The sequence below is a fragment of the Chaetodon trifascialis genome, chromosome 14 (genome assembly GCF_039877785.1).
Source record: "Chaetodon trifascialis isolate fChaTrf1 chromosome 14, fChaTrf1.hap1, whole genome shotgun sequence".
NCBI classification, from domain to species: domain Eukaryota; kingdom Metazoa; phylum Chordata; class Actinopteri; order Chaetodontiformes; family Chaetodontidae; genus Chaetodon; species Chaetodon trifascialis.
Window position 1 is genome coordinate 24,276,347 of NC_092069.1, and position 17,347 is coordinate 24,293,693.

Consider the following 17,347-nt stretch of genomic DNA (forward strand, 5'->3'; position numbering starts at 1 on the left):
CCAGCGTCTTGGTGACACATCCATCCACCTCGACCTCGTTTCTGCTCGTTAGCCACATCACCTGATTGCCTCTACAGGGCTCTGTCTCCTTAAAACACTTATTTACCATGTATAAAAAACACTGGATTATCAGTTTCTTCACAAACACGGCTCATGAAAGGTTGATGCTGGAGATATGAGGTTTTAACAGGACAGTGGCAATAAATCATTTTCTCATACATGCATTTGTTTTGATGCTGCTCGTCAATACTTGGATGATTTGATTGAGGATTTTGTCATTTTATGCATTAATGATCATTATTATCATCATTATTATAGGGCTGTAAATACAAATCGATTGATTATTCTTTTTCCTTCATCCATTGATTGTTTAGTCTATAAAATATGATGCCTATAGGTTTAGGATGAATTGTGTCAGCTGTAAACCTCATGCACACACACACACACACACACACACACTGAGGCTTACAGGATGCAGAGCCAGGACTGCTGGTACTGGACCCCGGTGGCGGTGGCTGTCACCCCCTGGATCGTCTCTGACAGCAGGTGGACTGTGGGGGAAAGGCCAGAGGTGAAACACAGGTTAACTGAGATCGACCTGGAGTCCAGTCTGATCCTCACACACTCCTGCTCTCTGCTACAGCGCTGAACTCTCCATCTTTTCTGCATGGGCCTTGAAAGCGCCTGCAACGCACGTCGTCCCCTCATCCTAACGTGGACACATCAGCGCGTTCATCAGAGCCTCCGACGTTTCAATCTGACATATTTAAAAATAAAACCTGGCTCTTGTTTCTTCATCAGGGCTAACGGTGTCAGCCGAAAGCCCGACATGTTCGATAGAAATCTAGAGCCTCATCTGCTGTGCCAAGCCTCTCAATATGATGTCTACATCAGAAGTGTTTAACAAGCTCGCCTTCTGCTTTAGACGGCCGTGCCAGTCTGCACTGTGTGCAAACACCACCCCACGACACGCTAATAACGATGTCCACCCGACCCCAGAAAACACCAACGCTCATGTTGGCAGATAAAAAAAAAACAGGTTTCATTATGCTGCTGTGTTTACACGCTGCAAATCATTAAAAACGGGTGACTGGGGCACGGCTGAAACCAGCTCGCTGCCTCCTAACAGGAGGAATCTCCCTTCGACTTCTCACGCTGAGAGTGATGAATAACTGTTTTAGGGGATATTCTTCAGCAGCCCCGACTTTCCCAAACCCCTGAAGAAGATTCGGCGTGCTTTGGCTTGAACGTCCTCTTCGACTCATCAGCACTGTGCAGATTGCAGGGTGGAAATGTTTTGTATCGCGAGCAGCGGGGACGATCATTTCCATATCATCCTGATTTTCCCTGCCAGTGGTTTCTCCCTCTCTGTCTGTCTGTCTTTGTCTTTCTCTCCATCACTCTCCCTTTCTCGCTCTCTCCGCCATGCCGTCTCATCAATAAAGTATCCTCCATTCATGCCAGAAAATGATGGGCGTCACCATGACAACAGTATCACAGTGCTCAAGGAGTGAGAGAGTCAGGAAGGGAGGATGGAGGGGGGGGCAGAGAGAGTGAGAGAGCATGTAGATAAAGAGTAAGAGGGGAAGAAAGGATGAAAAGAAGCCTGTAGAGAAAGAGAACGACGAGGAGGGAGGAAAAAACGCCGGCATGTGGGGTGGAGGAGAGAACCAAGGGAGAGAGAGCGAGAAGGAGGAGACGTGCAGAGAGAGAGAGAATGAAACTGAGAGAGAGGAAAAGATGTAGGCAAGAGAAACAGGGGCAAAGAAGGGCCAAGGGAATGAAAAAAAACACAGAGAAAGCAAAGAACGTGACAAACGAGAAGGAAAACGAGAGTGAGACGAGATGAAAAGAGGAGTGAGAGGGAGGAAGGGACGCAGGAGTGAAGGAGGTGGACTGGGATTCAATTCAATTAATAGCAGTAAGCCTGACAGCCATGTAATAATCAAAAACCATCCAATTTCTCATTGACGTCAGGGAGGAGAAGAGGGGAGAGACGGGACGAGGGAGAGACGCAAACAGAACAAAAGAGAGATTAAAAGATAAAGAGAGGACGGGAAGGGGATGAAAAAGACAGACAGGGGTTACGGGAGAGCCAGGCGAAGGCAAGGAAGACGGGAAGAGGGAGGGAGGCGAGCCGAGGGGACGCCTGTGGTCTTCCAGCCAGCAGAGGAGGTGGTCAACGTGAGAGCAGCCGAGAGGAGCTAACGGCTAACACCGCTAGCTGTCGTATGAAAGAGGCTTCCGGTCATAAATCTCCGTCCATACAGCCAATTCTCTCCAGACATGTGTAAAGACAAACAGAAACCAACTACTCGGGATAATAATTTACAAAAAAGTTAATCTATTTATCCATGAATATGCAAATTTTGCAGCTTTCAAGAGTTTAACGACTGAACGCAACATGTCTCCATCATCAGTCTATGAGCGCTGGAGGATGAGAGTAACCCCTTCATCTTTATGCTGCTCATGTGAAACTCTTGCAGCTTACTCTTGGTTTGCTTTGGGAAAAGATCCTGATTTGTGCTAAAATAAGTGTGTTACTGCGACATACGTGATTTAGCTTTACAGTATGGAAGTTACAATTAGCAAAAGCTGACTTTCAGTTCCACACTGGACATGAACAATGAATGCTTTTTGACCCATCCATCCGTCCGCCCCACCTCCTCCACATCCAGACTTTCTTGCTCTTTGTACTCCACCATCTGTCTTCCTCCTTTGCTCCCATCATAACCACTATGGCCACTAGAGGTCGCCTAACAATAAACGTAAATACGGGCTGTAATAACCTCTTTGCAGTCGAACTCGACAGCCATTTCTCTGGTGAGGACGAGCTGGTTAGACTCAGCACATTAACATTCAAGTTCACAGTAAGAAAAACACATTTTTAAGATAAGTTTAAGCTAATGGAGAGCTCAGTTTTCACTGATGTGCCGACGTGGTTCCTTCCACCACCCCACCCTCCGTTGTAATAACCAGGTGTGAGACCCTGGAGCCCACAGCCGAGGTGAACAAACCTGACTTGGACGTGAGAGGAGGGGAAGTGTGAGAGTGAGGTCGCTGATGTGATCAAGTGGGAGACTAATTAAGACATGCACCTTTGATATTTGTCAGTTACGTGAAGATTTCTGCTGGGTTTCATCAGCTTTCGGTATGCAAACACCACTGTTTCCACACACAGATGCTCACACGCAGCATATCAAATGTGACAAACTTCAATGGAAAGTGATGAAAAAATATGAGGAAGGCAAGACTGGATGGCTGGATTGCCCCCTTTGATCTCGGGGGATTCTTGGTGAATTCTTTAACTGCATTATCCACACGGTTTGGTCGGCGGGGCGAGAAACAGATTGCAATTTCTGTAAATCACACGAGGATAATGCAGCCTGTCACAAATAAGGGAGAGACGAATCAATAAATATGCCAAACCGGTCAAAAAACAGTGATGTTAATATTTCTAAAACCAGCAGCGGCTTCAAAGCGCAGGCGTTCACGGTTTCTCTGCACATGTGTGAAAGGCCACGAGTCCTTTTGGCAAGGAGACTCTTTACATTAAGCTCAGAGGTGACCTCAATAAAACCTCCTGATCTTATGCTGCCTTCAAGATTAACTGTGGCCTCAGCCATGGGTAGACCTGCCGGCGAACGCACACACACACACACACACACACACACACACACACACACACACACACACACACACACAGGGAGATGATTTGTTTCCTTCAAAGTGTGGCTTGTGGAGGGCACTCTGAAGGAAGTGATTAAAACACAGGAGGGCTCCATACAGTGGTGGCAGATGAAACAATTACTGTATATCAGGTATCCATCACAGCCAATCACCATGCAGGACACAGATGCTATGACGTCACGTGGTGATGAGATGGCCACTAGGACTGGGTCAATGGTGAAACCTTGTTATCCAGAGAGGTTGTCAATTCTAATCTTCTGCCTGCTCGCACGAAAACAAATCACATTAATGGCAAGTAATCCCACGGCCTGCGTGGATACGGCATTAAAGTCAAGTCCGGCTATCTGAGCAGGTAAATTCCAATTATATAATCAGGTGGAAAAACAAATTACCTGAATATAATGTTTTTTCTACCAAGGGCATAACTTGAATGCCAAAACCGCTGATTACATTATGTGAATTTTACCCCTTCAGTCTCAATCAAATGGATTTATCCATGTTTTTTTGACAAAAAGAACTAATAACATTATTGGACGATGAGTCCACTGGACGGAGAGGGCGTTGATTTGAGGCGCAGCTGAAGAGGCATCGATAACTGTGACACGGGAGGGATTGCTGGTGTCTGTAATCATTTGATGACTCAATGGATCGACCCAGTCCCGAGCGTGGAGAGGAACACAGACGGCATACTGATGGTGATTGGTACAGAAGCAGACCGCTGATTGCAGCCTCGTGGCGGCTGATGCTGACATTTTCATCCAATTAGCATAGCTTACCGTCATCAAAGAAAACGAAACTTTGAGACTTGTCTGCAACGAGAGAAGGAAGGAGGGAGAAAAACCGAGAGGAGAGACAGTTCAGTCACCTTTTCTGATCAACAGGCGAGCAGTTTCTTAGATTTTACACCAACATACCGACAATAACGCTCCGCGCACACACTCGCGGACACACTCTCTGCCGAGCAGGCACGCACATAAATATCTCTGCTGAACAGAAGCTTCATTTCCTGCCCTCCTTTACCTCATGCATATTAAATATCATTTTCCAGAGAAAATCCCTCAATGTCTCCTCTTTGTTGGGCACAGAGAGATCTTATCTTGATTACCGTCTACTGGCTATTACCAAAAATTGGATTTTATCACTGATAGCGGTTATGTCTGCAGCAAGTGCAAAGAAACCCAAAGACGTCAATGAAGAGATCACGATGAGAAAAATGACATGTGCGGCCACCATTTTTCATGTGAAGAGCTTGAATTAATGGTCCCAATTTAGTATTCTGATCATTGCTGCAGACTGTTAGAGGGATTTTCACAGTGAAAAGTCACGCCGCCGGCCTGGAAAGACATATTATAACACAGACGCAGATTCAAAAATACAAAGCACCTTTCCTGTTGAACAGAGGAAATTCAGCTTCAACATTTACAGTGCATGCAGAAAGGTAGAATTGCACGAGGTTGAAATACAGACAAGTAATAATTATCCCGCTTTAATGCATTTCTGAACTCATTAAACATGTTGTAGAGGCTGCAGCGTGCATCCCAGCCTCACCTCTGCAGCTCTGAAATCACGACTACGTGACCGCTTTTCCCCTTCGTTTGATTTGAGCTGGCGAATGAAAAAAAATAAAAAATAAAAAGAATGACACAGGAGGATTATGCAAATCCAGGCGGAGTGGAGAGCCGGCGAGATCGATCAAAGGTGACAGCAATTTAGGGAGAAATGATGGTACAGTCATCACAAATAGGGCACACAATCAGAGGCGCCGAGCACAGTAGCTGCGAACAGCGTCGCAGAGGAAAATACAATTATACAATACATCATTACTCAAAATATTGACAATTAGTCATTCTGAGACAGCCGCTCATCACTATTGTAAGCGCTGCCGTCACATTCAGCATCCTATAATCATTAAGGGACAGTCTTAAAGGATGAAGTGTTATTTTTAATCAGTGGAGGCAGGTTTGGTGTCTATGGTCGTGGCTGAGGAGATCTAATTATCAATGCGTTGCGTCATCGGCGCTGCTGTTCGCTGCTCCTCTGCGCAGCGCTGCATTGTGCTCCATCGCCGAATCCCGAGAGGAAATCGAGCGAGGGGAAAAAACACAACAGCACAAGTTGGCCTCTAAAAATCAACTCGGCTGTACAAGTTGGAGCAGGACTAATTATCTCTGTGGGCTTTCATCTTTTTCATTTCTGTAATTCTCTGTTCTTTCTGCGCCTGTTATAATCTCACCCTGTTCTCTTTATCTCACAGCTGTACAGTATTACACTCCAAATGAGCCGGTCCGCTCGCCAGCCGTATCACCCCGCCGCGGCGCAGCCAACGCAGATATGGCAGAAATTAATACCTGAAGAGATATGTCCCGTTGATAACATACTTAGGTGCAATATGCATGTATTCCCCCTGGAAGAGCCTTTGTTCCTCCCTCGGAGATATTTTTTCCCCCCACGGCAGCGATGTGAGCGTTTCCTGCGCGAATGTTCGTCATTTTAATTTAGCAGTCCTACATGCGACGTGGGGATTCTCACTCTGAGTGAACTATGACTCACTGCAAAACAAGATACTGACGAGAGGGGTTTCAAAATGAGAAGTCGACCTTTTGAAGTGGTGCAAATTCAATTGTAATTGAAGAGTCACAGGTAACTGAAATGCACAGACTGCTCGAAAAACTGCTCTGAATGCACATTTGAACGTCTAAACTAGTTTCTTCATATGTTTTCAGCTCATTCTGTAAATATTTCTGTATGCTAATAGCTACAGTTACACATCCTCTGTGCAATCAGCCAATCGTCATCATCCTTGTTTCATTCCCTCTGCTGCAGCCATGAGTGATGACAGTGTTTCAGTCGCTTTGACAAACAAAAATATAAAAATACTATCATGACTGTATGCAAGGACGCGCACTCGACTGACCGCTTTCATATCAGCAGATTTTATGCTAATATTTAAGACATTTCTATGTGAAAAATGCCCACAAGCGCCATGGTATTTTGTGCAGACACTGGTTTTGTTGCCATCTCTAACCATGGCTGTAGATTCTTTTACATAATAAAGCATCACTGAATATTTTCCATATTTTTCTGTGTCGCTTTATGCAATTTCAAACTTCTGTTAAACCCCTGGAAGCTCAAATTGATTTTCAGAGAGCTCAGACCTGCGCAGGAAGCCTTTTTGTTAAGATGGCAGCCTTTGCCTCTTTGTGGGGTATTCTGAGAGAGACACAGTCAAGTAGCAGCAGCCACCACAGCTTGAGAGTCTCAGAGAGCCATTTGAAAAGCTAAGTGAGTGATCGATGACAGAAGTCAATTATCACCTCGCAGATCTGTCAGAGGCGGCTGTGCAGGGTGAGCGTCACACACCGCCCACCTCTGACTAACCATCAACAGCGGCGGACACCGGCCCAGCCAGACGGGAAAACACTGGACATGGAGTGCATGACAGGCAGCCCTGACACTACCATTACCTCCACATGCTCTTACAGGGGGAAGAAAACCCCTCATGTTTGTCCTGCATCTTCACAGCATCATTAATCCTTCAACAAACATTTTACAGCCAGGCGAAATTAAAAAAAAAAAAAAAAATAGAGCATTTCTTCAATTCTTGGTGACATCGTTTGATTTGCTGAATAATTACTTTTGTGACGGCGGCGTTCGGTGCAGCTCGCAGCTCAGAGTGAGGCTTCAACAATGGCCACATGCTGTTATGTAAGAAGGCGGATTTCTCCTGCTCTAATGGGCTGAGGAGATTCGCCTTAACCAAGAGGCTTTGCTACTCAGCCAAAAGGACCTGTGCTGGAGGGACTGAACTAATGTGACAGGGATCTGTAAGCTGACAAATGGGCGCCAAACCCCTGGAAACTACGGTGCGTTTCAGACATGAATTTATGCATTAGAGGAGAGAGAGGTGGGCAGAAAACTTTACGCATATCTTACACTTTTGGGTACAATAAACCCAAGCTTTTCAGGTCGGTATGTGTGCCGGCAAAACCGCTTTTTTCTCCTGAAATATGAAAATAAAACGAACCGATCTAACACCTCAAACCACTCAATCATCTCAAAAACACTGAACTACTGCTTGACCGTGAATCTTCCTCTCCGTGACTGTGGTCAGTAAAAAGGATATGTGCATCTCATGCTTGTGCATCAACATGTACGATAACCACTTGGCAATTTTCCTGGGAAACGTTTGATGTCTGCACATGTAAATGGCTGCCAACAGGATTCAGCGCGCTCAGCTCTATTTGCGTCCACTTAAAAAAGCCGCGGGGCAAATGAACAGACATCACAAACTTTGCTTTGGGTCTTTAAAGCTTCTTGAACCATTCTCGAGTCTATCTGACAATCCTGCTCCTGAGCCTGGGGTGAAGCAGTTTTCAGGTAGGTGTTGACATGTGCAGACAACAGATGTTTTTAGGTCAGGTGTCGGGTGTTTTGGGGCGGTACGAGTCCTCGGCCTTGCTGTGTTTTGCGTGTTTGTGACCGCGGCGGTTCTCCGCTTACCGTTGACCTCCTGAGCTCCCGCGTCTGTGAAAAGCATGCTCATCACCTCCTCGAAGTTGCAGTGGGGCTCGGAGGAGTGGCTGTCCTGGCCAACGTGGTGCAGCATTCTCTTCAGGACGTCGTCCAGGGAGGCAGCCGTCTCGTCCAGCAGGATAGTGGCCCTCGCCAGAAAGCCATCCAGGTCCCGGTGCGCCCGAACTTCCTCCTCGAAGTTCATCAGCTTCACATACTGTGGAAAATATTGAATCCTTTCAAATTTCTGAACATTACGGAACATTTTGTGCTGATCATGGCCATCAATGTAATTATAAAGACTGGAATACAGGGTCTAAAGGCATCTACCCTACTGTCTGCAGAACTTAAAGGCTTCGTGTGTTTCTTCTCAGTGCTTTCCAAAGGCAGCTGGACTTGCTTCTGATTCTAGAAGAAGCTTCAAGGGTAAATGTCTGGGACTTCCCACCAGGCAGTTAGAACTGAAGAACTGAAGAACTGATCTTCTAGATCCACAGGCAAGTCCAGTTGCCTGTGGAAAGCACTTAGAGGGTACCATGACCTGGATGAAGGATCATTTGATTGTAGTTTGATCAATACCTGATTGATTCAGTCAGATTCAGGATCTGGCTGTTAGACGACTGCATGCGTCTCGAGGTCAGAGGTTTTGGTTGGTTGTCTTGCAGTTTGAGCAGTTTTGTGGTGACTGCAGTTTTAAAAGGCTGTTAAGATACTTTGTGACCTTGTTAATACAACTGGAGCGGTACTTTCCATGCTGTAGCTGTAAGTAACAATAAGTAATAAAAACATACAGTCTGCTCAGTCAACTGACGTCTGGGACCTTTGTCACCGCTGTCATGGCTATTCTACTGTAGGTGTGTGGCTTCTGAGGCAAGCTAAGCAGGAAGAACCTTCCCAGTCACGTCTACAAAGCCGTGATGGCTCAACTGTTTCTCAAACAGAAGAAGCAGGTGTCAGTTGACTCCAGACCCACATGAACTGCTGAACCGGACTGGAGATGTGTGTGCAGAGTCAGGGGTCCTGAACCAGGCTGTCAAAATGACCAACGCAAGATTTTAGGTTCCTTAATGTTGTTCAGTAGGTTGACTGGAAATTAATTTTAGGATCCATGAGCACCAAAAAAAGGATTTAGATTTCCACTCTTGTAAGTGAGCCCCTCACAGATTGGCCTACACCACAAGCGTCCTAGAGTTTGACCTTAAAGTATGGCTCCGTGCCGCCCCCTCTGAGCCGAACAGTGAGGCGTTTCAAAAAGCAGGACTCTGCAGAGACTTCACCTCTCAAAAGTTCAGCAGAATTGGACCAGCGGTGTCTGAGAATCACCTGAGAGACACACAAATGGACCGAAAGAGGAGCACAGCTCGATTAAGAGCCCAGACACCCACCAGTCCTCGATTTCATCGATCATGTGATTGACAGACATTGTGAAGATGAATGGGTTCCCCGCTGTTCTTTTCAAAATAAAACAAGCACCCAGCAGAAAGTCCATGTCTCCAGTCTTTGGAGTTATTTGTGTAGAGACCTCTATAAATAACTTTGATTTTGTTTTGTTTGCATGAACAACTCAGGTCTTTTTTCACCTCGGGTTAAGACATTAAAAGGTTAAGAATAAACTGAATTCATCTGTTTTTGTTCTTTGAACTGAATTTGATGAACTGTTCATAAAAAAAAGTGTGCAGCTCAAGCAGAAACACAACCATATCAAAATGAATTCTATTTATGGACCAGCGCAAACAAACAGATGCACTACAAAGTTCTTGGCGGGGGAAGTGAGGATGTGACCATGTGAAATTGATTTAAAGAAAAAAACAGAAGGAGAGCGCAAACAAATAGAAATGTAATACAGAATGGGGAGATTAGTGGAAAGAAGCAGGCAAGCTGTTGGCAGGGACGAGGCACAACAAACTCAACAAACCGAAATCTCTGACAGGCCTGAACCGAGGAAGTCTGACTCTTGACAGCCCTGGTCACCAGTCTGAACCGAAGCCCTCTGGGTGCTGCTTTAAACATCCATTTATCTCCAGCGCGAGAGACGGCTCGGCGTGCACACGGGACTCCGTTAATGCTTTTAAAAACGGTAACCTACAAAGCGCTCACTCGCATCAAAGCAGGAGTTTTTAAGAGCTTTGGTCATGTTTGGCTTTTTTTGGCCATTTTTTAAAAATGTCAATGATTTCCTTTAGCGGTAACGCGCGAGATGATTTATATTCTAAGTGCACACTACAACATCTCGTCTTGTCTGGCTTTTCATGCTCAGTCGTGTTGTTCAGCCTTTATACGCTCCCACCGGGAAACATACTCAGGGACCCCGGCATTGATTTACAAAGCTACACTATGCAGATAATAGACAGCTGCAGCTCCATATGACACACTCACATTAGTCCTATTGATGAGCTGGTTGGCCGTGTGGATCACGTCATCTCGCAGACAGACGCAGTGCATGAGTTCGAAGTTTCTGGATTCGGATACGACGTTGGTTTCTCTGTCAGGCAGACTCTGAAAAGACGTCTGCGCTCCTTCTTCACTCGCGGCCTTGATTACTGTAATTCTCTCTTGTCTGATCTGCCCTGGAGAGCCTTGAAATGCAGATGCTCTCAAATGCAGCAGCAGGTGTGCCGGCCAAGTCCAGAGGCAGAGGACATTAGACCTGCTTAGAAGTCCCGTCACTGAGATCAGACTTTAGAAATGCTGCTATTGGGTTTTGAATCACTCAACTTACTGATTTAGGCTTGAGTGTCTGATATGTTACTTTGATATTTTCCTCTGACGATATTCGGCCTCTTTAACTCTTGCTTTGGCAGTCAGTGAGAGGAATTGAGGAGAGTTTTAAATGAAACTGTAAATTACAGCTTTTTAGCTTAGAACAGTTAATTCAGATTGACTTTAAGTGATCCATTTAATTATTCTGCTGCAGCTTTTATCGTGTTTGGGATTTATTTGACCTTCATTTCATTTTATTTTATTGTTTCATCACTTTATATGTCTGTAATTCGTTGTATGCAATACAATAAAGCATAAAGTAAGGGCTCGAGTTATGTGAGAGGCCCCTCTTCTGAATGAACAATCAATCGAATTCAGCTGCTTTGATGTTTGTTTGTAATAAAAATCTGCAAATCTGAATCAAGACTTTTTTCCCACAATGCAGAATGTTCATCCGCACAGATTTAAGATAACAAACCCAAAAGACCGTCAGACAGGCACTGCTATCAGACACGTTTTGCCAAATTATCCTAAAACGCCCTGCATCAGCAAACAATGCTGATACCACCGGGAGTTCCTGAGCCTTACCGCGAGATCCACATCAGCATGTTTCAGGCATATTTTAACAGATTCATTAAGGCTGATCAGATCGTGGTGCTCTGCCTTAGCTCAGCACAGTCTGGGTGCACCAGCTGCTGTACAGGTATCAACACGACGCCTCCGCTGCAACACGAGAACCAACTCGTAACATGGAGCAAAATGAGCGAGCCAACGGCGAAGCGGCATGAGAAGATAAACAGCAGCAGACAGCAGATATTCGCTCTGACAGCAGAGCTATTCAGCTGTCAAGCATATCTTACATAAATTGGATTGGTTTTACGAACATCGGTGTACTTCAACAGAGCACACGCAGCTGTGGGCTATTACACTATGTATGGAAATAGAAGTCGTAGACTGGGACTCGGTATTGGATTACACAGACAGACGGAAAAATCTTGATTAGGACATCCTGAGATGTAATGAAGCTAAGAATAAGCTACTGCTGAGGACAAAAAAAAATCTTTCACCAAAAATCATTTTCACGTACAATAAATGTACAAGAAGGCAGCAGCCATCTGGTGTGCAGTGGGAAAACTAGTGTCGGGTGAATTAAAGGAAAAATGAGTGAAAGTCAATGTGTGAGCTGTTTTGCTGCTGTGATGAAAACATTTCTTTTGCAGCCTCTTTGTGCGATCTATCCTCTCAGATTTGAGAGTTTTGTATCTGAAGTCTAAATCTATTGATTTAAAAAGTCCTTAATGGTAACATGCAGTCGTTCATCACTTCCTTGTTAAGCTGCTCATTAACTAGTCATTATTTGACCCCTTCAAGCGATCGGCTAAAGCTCCAATCCCGTACGCAAACATTGAATATGAGGAATCTGTTTTTAGTTTTCATGCTGCGCAAACTTGGAAGACTTTACAACACACATTAAACATTACGGGCAAACCCTCAATGATCAAGCTTTAAGTAAACATTGAATGAAATGAATGAATGAATATTCATTTCTGAGTAATTCTGAATTGAGCTGAACTGTATTGACGTCTGCAGTCGTCATCAGCGATGTGCTGAGAAATCTGCCAGAAGTCACTTTTTCTTCCAAGTAATATTGCATTGCATTTAATGAATGAATATTTATGCCTACCCGTCTTGATGTGTTCAGTAACACACAACCAGAGTCGTCAGCGTCTGAGGAAGAACAAGAGGTACAATTAGACATTCAGAGTGGACCACAACAAAACACGTGTCATATAACAACATATTGTACCAGATACTGAACCCAGATCAAACAAATCTGTTCGCCTGCATCTGTTCTGATGATCATGAAGTGACCACGAGGTAAAATTTAAGCTGCAGGAGGTTCACAGTGTGAATGTTTGTAAAGAAAAGAGACGTCATGTCTAAAAAATGTTTAACCAGCAAAGATTCGGTACATACAACTCTTATATTAATGGAGTATAATTGTGCAGTACAATTACTTTACTAAGCAAAATAAGCCAGAATTTCATCACATTTGCATTCTGAAATTCTACACTGATATACTATAGTATGTCTGAAACTGTGGTATGAACTAAATGGTACTTGAGGTGCGTACTATTTCTGGTGCAAACACTACACCAGCATAAATATCCCACAATGCAATGCGGCATTGATGACAACGATGGCAGCTCGAGCTCTGGTGCGACAAAAATGTAACGTTGCTTGGCATGATATATATATCAATAGTACAATAGCAATAATACACATATTGGGTAGTGCACGGCATTGAATTTCGGACGAGTCTAATACCTGGGTGCCATCCTGGTAACCAAGTCTAAAAATGACTGTCCAGCCCTGTACGCTTTGGCGTGACAACCATTTTTAAGGTGTTTCAGGCCTTTATTAGTGAGCTGAGGTTAAAACAGGTGAGCTGGGAATGACATGAGCTCACAGTCAGCACCTTGACACCCTGCACCACAAGGACTCCCTATGTCCTCAGCTTTGGGTGACTCAGAATATTACAAGTGAAAATGCTTAATGTTTTAATGCAAATCTGTAGTGACATGGAAATTACAATGTTCCGTATTTGCATTTAAAAGCAACGGAGCATGCGCTACTGAATTCTGAAATAAAGATCACAAGTAACAACCACTCAGCCAGTAAAGAAAAGAAGCCCGAGACCCTTTTTTCTAGTAGTGATGAAAATGTCAAGAGGCAAGTCTCTAAATGCTCTCATTGAACAAGGATTGGAAGTTCTCTGCTGATAAGGCTTTAATGCACACGTCTGTGGAGCTGAGGCGAGCGCTCAGATAAAGTACAAAGGTCCGGATTTTTCCAGAGTCGGGAAAGGAGGAAAAACCTTTTATGTTAGAAAACAATACGGGGACAAACCGAGGGAACGAGGTTTTCAACGCGCTCCAGTCCCTTAACTAGCAGACTGTCAGTACCCTGCTGACTCTCATAAAACAGTCCGCCACCGCGTTACATAACGTGGTTATCGCCGTTTACTGTGGGGAGGACGTTATTAGGTTACCACGGGCTTTCCTCCTCTGCTCCATGTGATGCACTGTGTCGGCTCCGTCTGGAAATCAATCAGCGCTTAACTCCTCCCTCCAGCAACGGAAAAGCAAGAAAACCCCCCGTTAACAAGCCAATAAGCCTCAGGAAAGTGCCAGCATATCATAATGTCAATAATCCAGCCACAAGTGAACATGTTTGAGTGTCAGTCTGCAGGACGGGGAGGGGGGAGGGGGCTTTGATTGCCACACCAAACACCTTGCCATCATGAAACCCTGCAGGCAGTGGAGGCAGAAAGAGCGCCCCAGCCCCTACCTCTGTGATGAGACTATGGCGGGGGGCACGTGTCATGTGCAGTGGATTTGGTTCATCAAAGCCTCACAATCAAAAAGCACACGGCTGGGCTTATCTGCTCCCAGAGGGAAGAGGGAGCTGCAGCTCTAATTGCTGTCAGGCTGCAGCCATAAGGAGATATTCATATATTCATATAAGATTACCTCTTCCCCAATGATCACCTCCTTCTAATGGCCTCTGTATGTCTCAATATAGTGTGTGGATTAAAGTAATCCATCAGAATTTCAGGGTTTAGGGATTAGGGAGAGGAAGTGTTCAAATGTGACGCGGGCTTGTTTCCCTACTTGGTGCCTTATTTGATCAATGTGGCACTACAAGCTTTGATTATAGTCAGCCAGCCACAAGTGTTGTGTAATTTCAGAGTGGAGTGTTGTATTATTTTAGTCATTAAGGGTTGCAGGGTGGTGACTGAGAATGGCTGAATTACTGTGTGATGGGAGAAATCTCGCATCCGAGCGGGCTCGAGTGTCCTTGGGCCGAGGCTGGGCAGCGTGTTTGAAACAGTACACGCATTTCAAATATCTGTTTGATAAAAAGAAATGTTTCGTAGTGTTGAGAAACGTTCGTTTTAATTGGTAACAAAACACCAATGTGAATACTAAGAATATATTTACCATCTATCTACCAAACCATTTCATTTGGTGCAGTCAGCGTAAGCAGCAGGGATGCACCGATCAGGCCGGTATCGGGCCGATATTCACCACATTAAAGAGATTTTCATCGTCCAGAGGTGAATCCAGCCCATGTTCATTTATATATGTTGAATGTAAAATGTTGAATATCTAAGGTTTTTAGGACAAACACATTAATGGACAAAGATCTATGGAGATTGCTAAAGGTTTAGTTTTATTGTATAAAGTCTTTTCCCCTGTTTGCTAGAGATGCACATGTACCTCTGATGGACTGTTTAATAAATTCATTCCCATTGTTCCTCTCTGGGTGGGATCGCTGAGGGGTTAAATGCATTTTCTTGTCATTGTCATAACAGTCAATGTTTGTGCTCTCAGTCACTGTACATTCATTGTCGTGGTGCACTGTCGACTCCACCTCCACATTAATCCGTGGCCTCATGTTACCCTGCATTAAAATATGGGATCAGGAGTTCTACACCGCGTGTTGTACACGCTGCAGATTTGGGAAAAAGAGTGCACTGGTGTCGGATTAAAAATCGGTGAGCTGAGGTATCAGAATCAGTACTGGGAGAGAATATTGTAATTGATGCAGCCCTGTAAGCCAGGGCAGGTCAGTGAAGAGGTGTATGAAGTGTACAAACAACGCATTGACTGCAGGCCCTCATGAAAATTCACAATCATTAAAACAAAATTTGACCAATATCTATTTAAGAAGAAGTAAAAAAAAAAAGTCTTGCAAATTTGCTGGTACAAAATAATTCAATTCAGAGGCACTCTTACAAGCCCTGGTGAAAAAACCCAAACCCTGTCCTCAGCAAAAACACATGTCCTTGCAAATATATTCATATTCATATGCCTCTCGGGCAGCTGTTACTCTCAGGCTGTTTATCACCACCACGCAGTATTTTGTATGAAAATACACTTTGATGTCCTATGCCTACCCTTGTTTTTAAAGCAACAGAACTGCTTATCATTATCTTACCTTACCATCATGTGGTTAAGAAACCCTGAATTATCACTGGGTGTACAAACCCCTTAGGATCAAACGGACCAACCCTTTTCCATCCATCCATTTTCTGCTACTTATCTGGGGCTGGGTCACGGTCGCAGCAGGCTAAGGAAGGTAGTCCAGACGTCCCTCTCCCCTGCAGTGTTTTCCAGCTCCAGAGGAGTTCCCCAGCCAGATGAGATTCATAATCTCTCCAGTGTTTTCTGGGTCTGCCCCAGTGTCTCCAACCAGTTGGACATACCCAGAAAACCATCAAAGGAAGTCCCCCACGAGGTATCCTGATCAGATGCTTGAACCACCTCATCTGGATCCTTTCACCAAGAATCAGCAGCTCCTCACCTGATCTCTACGGTGTGCCCAGCCATCCTCCGGAGGAAACTCATGTCGGCTGCTTGGATCCATGATCTCATTCTTTTGGTCATCACCCAAACCTCATGGATGAGGTCCTTTCCTTTTACGTTCTGGCTTAGCTCCCTCCTCACCACAAAGGACAAAACCTGCTTTATTGCTGACACCACAACCAATCCACCTGTCACTCTCATGCTCCACCTTAATCTCATTTGTGAACAAGACACAGAGACTAAAACTCCTTCACTTGGGGTAACAACTCATTCCCAAACTCCATGAACCATGGCTTCAAACTGTAGGTGCTAGCTCTTATCCCGACTGCTTCACACTTCCAACAGTGCATGCTGAAGGTCAAGTTGTCATGATGAAGATCTGGTGAACCCAACAGAACCACATCATCGGCAAAGTTGTTGAGGTCCCCAAACTGAACCCCCTCGCCTGGTTATATAATGCTCATAGCAGCCTGCTGTACAAACCCACAGGATTCGCTGGGACACACCATCATAAGCCTTTTCCAAGATCACGTAACACATGTAAACTGGATGGGCAATCTCACTGACCACCCCGAATGACCCTGCAAGGTTAAAGAGCTTTAGCACTGTTCTACAACCAGCACAGAATTGGCCTGGCTCCTCCTGAATCTGAGGTGCAATGACTGATTACAGCCTCCTTTCCTGCAGCCAGCACCCTGGCATAGGCTTTCCCAGGGAGGCTGAGCACCGTGGTACCCTGATAAATGGAGCATTAACCACCATCCATGGTCTGCACCATCCACTGACCTCCATGCACCATTGAAGAGGTGTGTCAGCCAAGAAAGCCCAACAATCCAAGGCTGAAGGATATGGAGATGCTGAAAGCTCCATATTTCATTTACTACAGACTTCAAATTATGAAATCCTTTGATGGTAAAATATGAAATACAACTTTTTAAACATTTTTTGTTGTTATTTTTTCTCCTAGTTAACTGTCTCCTAGTAAACTGTAAGTTAATGACGATCCCCTCGTAGGGTTATAAAGGTCAAGTCACAACCTTGGTCAAAGCCTCCATGTTCATGTCTCCAGTGTG

The 17,347-nt window shown here is 44.7% G+C and overlaps 1 protein-coding gene across 3 annotated transcripts in view; it reads right to left on the reverse strand.

Annotated features, from left to right (window-relative positions):
• slc4a11 (solute carrier family 4 member 11) overlaps positions 1–17,347 on the reverse strand; it is a 78,200-nt gene that overhangs the window by 27,650 nt on the left and 33,203 nt on the right. For 2 of the 3 annotated variants that reach the window (XM_070979057.1, XM_070979059.1), the window contains exons 4-7: positions 12,587–12,630; positions 8,191–8,419; positions 4,467–4,499; positions 470–551 (exon numbers count right to left, since the gene is read on the reverse strand). In XM_070979057.1, the coding sequence (XP_070835158.1) occupies positions 470–551; positions 4,467–4,499; positions 8,191–8,419; positions 12,587–12,630 (388 nt within the window). The remainder of the gene's footprint in view (positions 1–469; positions 552–4,466; positions 4,500–8,190; positions 8,420–12,586; positions 12,631–17,347) is intronic. The other variant, XM_070979058.1, reaches the window with a different exon arrangement.